Raw genomic sequence first — 11,621 nt, forward strand, 5'->3', positions numbered from 1 at the left:
TGATTCGTTACAGGAATACGCGTAAATGAGTGGCTGAAACATTTTCTAGCTCTGCATGCGAAACTATAGTGTGACATGATGTGAACTGATAGAAAACTAACAGTAAAAACTCTTTTTATATTGCAGGGGTTAACATTTAATTAATGACTGCTAGTTAAAATTATTATTACGTTTTACTAGATTATGGTTATTGTCTGAATTATAGCTGCACCCTCTCAAAGGATCAAGAAGTTAAAAAAAACAAATTCAAGTCTTCAGTAAAATATTCCTTTATTTCAGCTCAAACCTGTAAAGATTTAGCAATATAAATTATGACAAGATGCATTTAAAAATAAATCAAGTCATCTAAGTAACAAAGTAAAAACTAGGTCTACAATAGGCTCTAAACACCAAATATCTAGTTGGAGTATAATGAAAATCTTCACAATATGAATCTGATATGGAGATTTTTAAATCTACATATGTTAACTTCACATTATTTCACCAGATAATATGCTCTTGTAATCAAGAAATGGATCAATGAACACATATGAAGTAAGAACCATGTACACACGCTAAATAAAATAATGCTTACAAGTTACAACACAGCAAAAGCAAAATCAAGATGCTCACATCTTCTAAAATATGAAACACAAAAAGTCACATAGGCAATAAAAGGAATTAAAACATTTTTCTCTTAAATTTTATATTTTCCAAAGAAATATCAGGACCTTCGAGACCACAAAATAACCATATTCATAAAAAGTTGATCTAATAATTAGACTAATTATTAAGTAGATTCGATTTCTTGAAAATGACCTCACAACACCACAAGATTTTTCACTAATATAAATGGAGCTCTTATGCATCATTTGTTGTACCATAAAACCATTTCTCAGGAAAATTTCATGTGAGCCACCATGTAGTAATGTAAGTGTACTGCAAGTTTAGGGGATAAACATCCCTGAACAGTAACCAAAGTTTGACTTTACACGCACTGAGATATACAGAGGAGGCAGGAGAAAAGTAAGAGATTGTGTTTCTCAGAATGTTGGTTGAAGCATCTTTCAACGTTAGGATTGAACTAGCATTGTGATACAAGGTATAAGGAGTTATAAAGGATAATGGAAGAACTATAGGTTCCAGTCTGCAGTACTCATCAGAAGACCCTCCAAGAACAAAGAAGGAACCAAAAGGCAAACTCTTTTCGCATAAGAATTGAATAAAAGTAAAAAGAACCACTTTAACCACCACCACCCCTTCCACCACTCAAAAAGGAAAAGATATGTAAATGCAGTCATGCTGGTGGATTATGGCCCTTTTAACAATTTATAACACCAGTACCACCATCACCAGCATTGCTGGCCTTTCAAACTGTCCATAAAAGGATGGCTTTTAAACATTACTACTGGAAAAACCAGCATGAGCATGTACTTAGTATGCACATTGTTCAGGTGAACACCAGGCACTTGAGGCTTTGCGTTAGCAAAAACTGACTAAAGTATGCATAGTGCAGAAAGTAAAAGGCCTGTGTACTTAAAATGAAAGACTATCAACAGTTTTTGTTCACAATGTTGTAACATTTCTTTTGTAGATGTATGTATACTAGCACAAAAGTTATTTCATTATATTAATGTAAAATATACTTCTCCTTTATGGCACAATAACAAGAACGGCAAACAACTCTGCAACAGGAGTTAATAAAAGTCTGAAATATATAGCACATGAATATAAAACATGCATGAAAATGTGAGAATGAGAAGGTAGACAAATCTGGTTATTATGTATTTGGAAAGTTATTGGAAGAATGGAAGGAATGTCTTCTAAGACAAAACTTGATTGTCAATAACATGACACTGATGCACTATTGAAGGACTGGTGCAAGAAATCTCAGTTATTTCAAATAGCAGGGAGTGAATAAGAAAATAACTACCAAAATTTTTTACGTTTTTTTACATGATACCAAGTGGATGGTTAAGGTATCTATGGTCTTTGTATGACATTAACAGGTCACCAGATAAGAGCTGACTAAAGTGATTAAGCAATATTAACAGCAGCAATCAACCAGCACAGTTATGAACAGTGCTATAAAGTATATGGATAAGTAGAACTACACAAATTCATTTTTAATAGCCTGAAAACTATGGGTTGTTACCTCGAAAAATTGTCTACTGTGTTTGAGGACATAAACCCTTTGATAGGCAGTTTATTTTGGATAGTTTTTTAACTGGATGGTTGCCTCTGATAATACAATCATTCAAACTCCTGTCTACAGATCATTTCTATGCTTTTTAAAAAATCCAACAAAAATCTAATATTGCACAATCTAATGTTCTGTGATGAACAGCTACACTCAAAACAAAGGGCATTTACCAAGACATGGTATAGAACTACCATGCACACAAACGAGCTTCATAAAATTGTTGTTTGTGATTATAAAAAGCTGCATATAGGTACATATATATTGCAATATCACATCTCCAAAGACTTTGATTTTAAAGATTTGATCACTGAACATTTTTCATCCTAAGTACAAAATTATGAGCCTTACAAAGAAATGCAAGAATCACATGAAAGAGTATTATGTCCATCATAATGATTTTAAAAAGCAATTTTCAAAAACTTAAGCACACAATTCTGAACTATAAATTACAAGGAAATGAACATAGGTAATATGCATACAAATAATAATAAAGTAATGCAGTATTCTCACATGTATAATTCTTATGCCCATGTGTGCAAGTAGGAAGAACATGAGATGCAGGAGGAGTAAGAAAGAGGGAAAAAAAGAGAGACAGTATACATGGATCTTAACAGGTAATTATTAACTTTGTCGCAGACTCATTAGCTATGCAGGCATACTGCCCATGACTAAGATATTAGTTCCTGCAGTAGGCATAAAGCAAACTGCGATCTCCTTTTATGAGACTGAATTGTTCAAGGACGACATTTTCAGCTTTCAAAATAAACGGGACAAGGACGACAGAGACAAGATTCTGCTGAGTGGTAGTTTTCCAGTGATTTGGGGAGCCCCTTTAGTTGGTTATATTGCATATCTTAAACCTATTCCAAATGTTGATCAACTGAACAAATGTAAAAATGTGATAGCAAAAATGATACTGTTAATGGCAGACCTCACACCTGATAAAAGTTGATGACAATGATGATGATGATGATGAATGGCAGGATAATAATGAAACAAAGGCAGGATGGTGATAAAACATTAATCCTCTACATTTTTGGCAGGTAATGATGGAAGATTCTTAGGTATATTGGAGAGATCTTAAACTTTTTTCAGCAAAACTTAAGGGAAAGATGGGAGAAAAAATATGCTCCTTTGCCCGCTATATCCTAATCAGAGTTTGAAAAGAAAAAGCTTACTTCTAAAATTTACATAATTCCAGTAGTGGCTGAATGGTCACTGCGCACGAAGATCAAAATGTGAATTTAGTCATCAAAATATCAATATCCCACCAAACTAAATGTTGCATGTAGTATAAAGTTTCATCTGTCAGCTTAATAGAAACTAACATCAAGTTACTGACTTCCATCCCTGCAAGCACTGCCAAAACAATATTGTGCCAAGATTTTTAAAAAGTGTAATGATCAAGTGCATAGATAATAGCCAGAATCAGAATCTTACTGCTTATGCCACAAAACTCACAAAGAATCTTCTTCAAGTGTCATTTGCTGGCATCATGTTTGGCCTCTTTGAGATATCCCTCTAACACCATGATAGATCCTTGTGACACATTCCCAAAAACCAGAGATACATCAATTTGTTGCTCTCTGTCAATTCTTCGGTTCCTGGCCACGAGGATTTGGGATTCCAAGCCAAAACTTCAGACCTGTTTAAAGCTGGTGGAAAAATTCTTCTGCATGATCCTTGTTGGACATGCTCAAGATAAGCAATTTTTAATGTCTTCTCTACAGAATGTGTTCGGCAGTGCTTACACAGTCTGCAAAGTATGTCCATGCAAGAACTAGCACAAGTACTATTTGTGCAAACCTCTGGAAATACATTAACATCTGCTGAAGAAACCCGCATTTCATCTTCATAATTAACCTGTTTAGATGACATCCAATGTGTCAAGCCAATCAAACCAAGCACATTAAAGATCACATGTTCATACAGACGCTTGTTTGGTGGAAAATGGGATGAAGAAAGATTTGGAGACATGTTGGCTTCCATAAGAAACACATTAAGAGCCTCATCCAGCACAAAGTCAAAACGCACCATTTCAAAAAAGTTATTGGTGTCTAGATATGCCAATGCTGATTCAATAAGTTTGCTTTCCTTCTCAAGGTAGACAGTAGCAATAGCAGATCGAATATCTCTCCACACCTTTTCATAGTCCAAGCCTTTTGATTTCATATAGATATTGAATGTATCTTTGAAAGAAAATCCATGTCTTTGATGTATGTCTTTCAAAGATGAGACTTTCCACATGGGCAGATAGTCATCTCCAACCACGTACTTATCACGATTTTGGGGATCAAAAGGGTAGTACTCTTGTGGGCAAAATCGAAACAGGATGTCACCTTCTACTATATATACTCTTAAGGGGTTGATGGATGTCAGAATGGTGTACACTCCAATATCAAACTTGTGCTTGTCAATAAGGAAAGGTTTACTGACATACTCCTGTATAAACGACCCTTCTTTTTTCAGGTCAAGGTCAGATGTGTTCCTGATCTGAATACCACGATGAGTGTTGCTTTTCTGCACCCACATCACTTCTGGATGATCCTGGCTGAAAGACAGAAACTTATCTCTATCTTCTGGAAGTTTGAAGGCTCTGGGAATGAATTTCATAGTGCTTGTGGCTAAACTAACTTTATTGGTGATATAACCAGACCCTGGGAAATGATTAATCTTTTGGTATGGCTTCAGACTGGACAACTGTGGAGCAAATGTTTTGAAAGGGTAATCATGTGACCACAGCAATGACCAATCAGCTGTGTAGTCCCCAGTGACAAATCCCACATGACTGAGGACATCAAAGACATGTTTTCAAGTACCCTGTGTGAAGATTTTTACCAGCAACCCATGCAATAGGCTTTTCTGATTTCTGCTTATTTTCATCATTACTCCCTTCCACTATGGGGCCAGCAGCATGATGAAACATGTGGTCTTCCTTGATTCTGTGCAGCTGGTAAATGTTCAGTGCACAAAGAGTGACTCCAGTGACCAGAATGAACAAGGACAAATACATCATCTTGCTTGGTGACCTCATCCTGGGTTTCAGCAACTGTCGATTGCCTGATTCCAGTAAATGGTACCTGTTGGAATTATTCATATTCAGATAAATTTCCTTTTTCTGTCCTATAAAAAGTTGTTCAGCATCACCTGACTAATAAGTCAATCCACTCTCAAAAGAATAATCTGCAACAAATTTAATAAATTGGTGAAGCTATTGACTTCTAAAAAGTTACACATATATAAACCTACAAGTGTCCTAGACCCCAGAAATTATAAAATACATTAATTTTGTTTTGTCCTCTCACAACATATTTATACGTAACTTCAAAGCTCCAAACAATGTTGTTCATAACTATGTCTTCTCTAAGTTGTCACAAATAAAATCTACTAAAATTTAAAACTGAAATTAAATATAAAAATACAGATATAAGGTTTCATTTCTTTGAACAAAATTCACTTTATACTTTCCAAAATATCAAAATCCCCACTTTTTATTATTGATTATCCCTGAAAATGGTGATTAGGTTGTTATGGCAAACCACAATTTTACACTGTCAGCATGGAGTTTGCCCCAAAGCTTCTTTACCACTGATTAATGATCAAACCTTATATATCTAGTTAAGAAGCACGTTTATTTTCAGACAGGCTAGCTGCTACATTTGCTTTCCACATTTGTTTTCTGCTGGACAATTCCTTATAAGCTCTAATCAGGTATTGTGGCTTAGAGCATATGGTCCATCAGCAATGATGTAACAAAGAAAGTTGCAAGGTTAGAATAAAACCTGACTCACCTGCAAAATTCAAAAACAAAAACCTTGTGATGAGATGACCGCTGATAAACTATGCAGCAGGCCTGAATACAATGACGCAGCACACCGTTCAGGCGGGGCTTGTGACAGCAGGGCCTGGTGGAGATCTATTCAAATGCAATACCAACCTCCCCTTTGTGAGCGGGCAGGAAAGGGGAGTCGCATATTTTGTTTTATCTCGCCGCCGCATCCTGGTCCATCAGCATTGACACCTGTCAAGGAAGTCTCTTCGTTTACCGTGCGGTTTCGTACCAGCTTACCAAGCACGTACAGTTGTCTCCTAGGTCTATACCTGTTTTCGGATTTCCACATCGTCATCTCTCATCTTTTAGGAAATAGTGAAAACACCAACAAAGTAGACAGCAGGTTTCTTCATCACAACTTTCATCTCACGTAACATCGTCTGAGCTCATGCCGTCAAGTCCAGATAAGCTCAACAATTATCTTTCATAAACTTCTTCTGGTCTGGCAAGCAAGTCCTTCATACACACGTGAAGTACTAACATTTTTACGGGAACATGGCATACAGATAAAACGCGAAAAGAAAGTTCTAAAAGTCTAAACCTGTTCTTCGCTAAACTCAAAATGCAACCACAGTCAGCAATAAGATTGCTTCCCCTTCGCTGAGCAGCCGAACCATATCTTGAGTAGATATCTAAGTTATGCAAGTTGGGACAGTCATCGTCTGTGGTGCATGGAACTGGTTTCATATATCCTGACGCTACTATTTTGGTGTAAAAATCCGGGTTGATTTCCTTAAGTAATGTATATGCCTTTGTTTAAATCCAAAGATGCCTAAGAATACGGGAGGCAACTCTGACCAATTTGCAAACGGAATCCGCGTTAAGCAGTTGCTCCGCTTGTTGTTCAACAAAGTACAAGTTAGAGCTTCATGGCTGTTATCATCAATTAAATCAGCCGTTATCTACCCCGTGTTATCAAGAGACTGAAATTTTTGTAAAATTTCTATGCAGTTAATCTAGTGTTGTCGACCACCACCACCACTATCTCCATGGTGGTTTTTTTTTTTTCCAAATTCTTGCTCATCTTCTTCTGTCATCTCTTGTTTCATTGGAGACATAAGCTCGATTATGTCTTTATGTCCCCCTTAGGGTGGGGTGAGTTGGGTGAGCCACACCTGTTAAGTGAGTATAAGTTAAAGGTTGTTTTTTTTTTTTTTTTAAAGATAGTGACAGAGAAAAAGAGAAGACAATCTATTAACTGTCGCCAGCCAACGCTTCACTTTCCAAGGAGACACGGCAAGTTGGGGGATAGTACCTGTAGGGAGGTGGAGGCTGAGTCTTCCGAGAAAGGTGTTGTTGTTCATTTGTGTGTGTGTGTCGGAGTTTTTGTATGTATGTTGACTTTATCTTATATTCTTTTAAAGATATAGATATGTATTAGTAGTAATTGTTGTCGTCGTCGTCGTCGTCGTCGTCGTCGTCGGAGTGATGGGCCTGGCAGATGCTATGGAGTTGTTTGGAGTTAATTTTGTCCTGGAGTATTTGACCCAGAAATGTTGTGGTCGCTCGTCCCCAAGAGGCAGCGCCGAGTTGTGTACAACGTCTGACCCCAAGAGGTGGCGTTTATGATAGAAGAAGGTTGGGTCTCTCGTCCCCTAGGGGCAGCACTGATGTGTTTTAATGTCTGTCTCCTAGTGCAGGCGTCATGACTACAATTAACAGTGTAAAAGAATGTTAGGATGTGTGAACGGTAAAAAGCGACCTTGTGCCGGACTGTGAACTCTATTATTCTTTGTTAACAATCAACCAGAAAAAAAATTCTTTTAGGACTGTTTACAAATAGAGATATTAATAGTAATATTAAGAGATAAGGATTGCTTGATGTATGGACACTGAGAAATCTTTTTCTACTCTTATCGTGTATTTTTGTTAGTTACTGTGGCAGAAATTTAATTAATATAATTAAATTAATATAATTAATTGCAGAGGCAGAGTTGTCTTGTTTTTTTAAAGTAAAAGTCTGTGACATCTATATATAAAGACATATCGTTTATATATGTATATATCATTTTTTTTGGGGGGGAGGGTCGAATAGGTATAATTATTTTAATCTTTTTAGAAACAAGTGACGTTTAATGATATCAGTACTTTTACTAAACATTTAGGAATCTTTTAATAATAGGACTTATTTTGGGAAGAAAAGGCGGTGTGTTTGTTTTCCATGTCGTGTCTTATAAAGCTTGCTGTCAGCCAAGAGGTATAAAAACTTCTCTCAAACAAAACGACAGCGTACAAAAGCCATAATAAAAACACAACAAATCAATAATGAATTATGGCTGAGCCGCCAGACACGCGTCCTGTGTCTCGTATATCATCAGCTTTGCGCGGCCTCGCAAGGCCACCCGATCAATCCGTCAGCTCACCAGTTCGCACACGCCACGGCTGCTCCATTAAAGACACGTCAGAGTTTGCCCTCCAGTCCTCACACACAGGAAACCACAAGCCTGCGCCCACTGCGCACGTCAACTGCAACTTTTGATGTATATTTATGAACTATTTTTTTTAACACATGGAAGATCTGTGGGTCTGAATGGCTCCCTCCTCCTTTTTGTAAATCGTGACAGAGGCTTTACTGTCTTTTTTCCAGGAGTCATTTCTTGATCAACAGCTTATGCCATGCAGCACGTCTGCGCCTAAATTTCACACTCTTACCATTATTATTTTAACTGTGTTTTCGATTATGCTGAGAAAATGTTAATACTCTCCAATTACTTGCACCTTTATCTTTCTCTCACTTTGATACGGAAACAACATTTATTTGTTCGTTCTTCCTTTCTTTGACACTGACCTTTATTATTTATACCTTCCTTGTAAGTGTAGAGTGTGGTTTAAAGACATGCTCTCGTTGATGCCAGCTTCGTGCCGTTCACATGTGCATGGAGTTCACTCAAATAAACAAAAATAACTGTGTAAATGGCGTGACTTAGATGTCGAGTGATGTAAGCAACGGTGCGGCATGAGTGTCTGAATTTTTAAAAGTTCTTCAAGACTTCTGTTCTGTTTTTAAAATCCTTGTTGTACTTTAACGAGTATAGCTTTTCCTGTTATAAAGGCCCGAGTATGCTATTATGCTACTTTAGGTTGTCTTTTGATCAAATTTCTTTGATTACATAAATAATTTCCCTTATGTTACTAGAATTTCGTGGCTTATCAAAGGTTTGATGTAGTATTGATTTTCATGTGGTAAAATAAAACAAATGTTCGAATCGTATGTAAAAAAAGACAAAGAATAATAATAATAAGCGTGTGATTTATGTAGCGCATGATCACGCTCACGAAGGAGCATGCTCTCAGCGCTCAAGACAAGTCGAAGACAGAATTTAAAGAACGGAAGGAGAAACAACTATACACACAAGCAATAAAAGACGACGAAAGATCAAAGACACAAAGAGAAATCATGGAACAAACAGTACTTAATCTTACTGCACGAAGTATTTTTTTTTACATATAAAAAACAGATACAGGGGAAGAAACAAAGCATAAAAGAAAGAAATAAGGAATGAAAGAAAGAGAAAATTTGAACATGTTAGCGATGACTTGGCATACCTGAAAGCATACTTTCCTGACAATATAAAGTCACAGGAAATGAAGTTCTTGCCTTCTTTCAAAGGTCAGGTGAGAATTATATATTCATACTCAATGGCTTGGATTTCCTGAATGTAAGCGGAGTTAATCACTGACTTTTGGAACCAGCGTTTTGCAATGAGCTATAGTTCTATGCAATCATTTTAAAGTAATATTACATTTGGCTGAGCCCTCGGGGTATTTTGGGGAGGTGGGTGTGGGGAAGTTCGTCCACCTATGTATTTGTCCATAATAAAAGTACAAAGGGTCCCCCTCCCCCGAAGCGCTCAATAAAAACATTCACCGGAGAGTTCAGCACGCTACATTCTTCATTTATCAAAGAAACAACCTGACATTAATAACAGGGAATGGTATTAGAGACAAACGCTGTGTGGCTAACTGAAAATGACTGCCTTGAGCATTACGGTCTGTGTTAATGAAGGGATTAATTGTCACTGTGACATGGTGACACAAACATACAATACTTGAATGTCACGGGTTAAATACTAGCAACTAGTGTCAAAACACAAGTTCATTATAATCAGGGTTGAAATACACACCGAATGAATACAAATGTGTCATAAGATTTGTCTCAACTACTGACATGTTGACACGATCAAACGAGCTTGAAAAACGCTTTTAAAAGATCTGCTGTGTAAATATGTAAATAAAAGGTTACCATAGTCTTTGTAGAATAGATGAAATAAAGTATAATTATAAAATAGCTGAAACCAATCTATTCTTTTCCCTGTTCCTCAATTTCTTTATTAGTCATGGAGATGCACAGATAATAGTGGAGGTCTCAGAGACAAATAAATGGCTCACCATGACTATGGTAGACCCATCCCCTCCTACACCACCGTTTCTAGCATTTCATGAAAAAAGATGTGGCCATGGTCAGTAGAAAGGTGTGATGGGAGAGCAATTTTGTTTTCCAGATACCTGAGCTGCTATGTAAATATTGAGATTGTGTCTAAGATAAAGTGAGTTTCTTCACCAACAAGAGGCCTTGAGACGAGGCTGTGATGTAACGGATCCCATATTCTATAAACAGCTCGCTAATGTCACTTCATCGCTTTTTAATATTGTCTTCTTCGATCGACTGTCTTCAGACATGTCTCGTAGGTGGAGTGATTGGCGAGATAGTGTATTCTATGAATGGATTTTTATAGTAACAAGAAAGGAGAACATGATTGCTATATTTTAAATTTATTTCTCGACATTTCTTAAGCCGCCAACGCCAATGCCAGACAATATGTAGCTCTGTGTGGGAGTTAAGTTCAAGGGAAGGAAAAGAGGAGTGCCTCAACTCCAGTTTTGGGATGAACTGAACTGAGCTGAACCATTAATGACCTTTCACTTCCTATTAAGATTAACGATTAAAGTCTCAAAGTTAAGGTCCTAAAAATTAAAATTTCAGCGTTAGTCCGATGGATAGCCAGAATAGTCCTAGGATAGCCAGGTTAAAAGGGTGAATAACAGTCTGATCAGGTGTGTCGAGGTCAAAGTCTTATTTCTTGCAAATATATCTTTGCTCTGGCTTACTTTGAATAACAAGAAATGTGTTGATGAAACTTTCTGTCTGCGTAAGTTGGGCCACTGCACCGAAGATTGCGAGTTGAGCTTCCATACAAATAACTTCACAATAACTTTCAGATATTTTCAGATACAGAATTTTATTGACTTCAAAAATTTCATGTAATGGCAAGGCTGCATTCACCGCATCTGTGCCTATTCTATGTCCTTTTATCATTACTGTTCAGCGCAGAGAGTGTGACCTATCTTGGTCGTGATTTTGCGCGTTACAAATGTCAAATTAATTTAAATTAAATTATCTAAACCTCTTCATCTTATGACAATAACACACGAAAAAATCGCTGCTGACAACTCTGCAGCTGTCCTGACAACTAGTAGTTTTGACAAATGGGTTTATCATAAAACGTATTTGACGACTGACAATCCGCTGTATATATCACTTTTCAAATCTCAAAATTTGTGACCTGTGAACTTGAAAGTACTACAAATTTATAGATAAACTATAAA

At 36.8% G+C, this 11,621-nt stretch overlaps 1 protein-coding gene across 1 annotated transcript; it reads right to left on the minus strand.

The window, feature by feature from the left end:
- Positions 1 to 253: 253 nt before the first annotated feature.
- Positions 254 to 6,782, minus strand: LOC112574205 (tubulin polyglutamylase TTLL6-like). The gene is given in 3 exon segments (XM_025255101.1): positions 254 to 4,993; positions 4,995 to 5,365; positions 5,974 to 6,782. Coding segments are annotated over 2 exon segments (1,575 nt in total). The 5' UTR covers positions 5,280 to 5,365; positions 5,974 to 6,782; the 3' UTR covers positions 254 to 3,703.
- Between the last annotated feature and the right edge of the window lie 4,839 nt (positions 6,783 to 11,621).

This window comes from Pomacea canaliculata, linkage group LG10 (genome assembly GCF_003073045.1).
Source record: "Pomacea canaliculata isolate SZHN2017 linkage group LG10, ASM307304v1, whole genome shotgun sequence".
Lineage (NCBI taxonomy): Eukaryota > Metazoa > Mollusca > Gastropoda > Architaenioglossa > Ampullariidae > Pomacea > Pomacea canaliculata.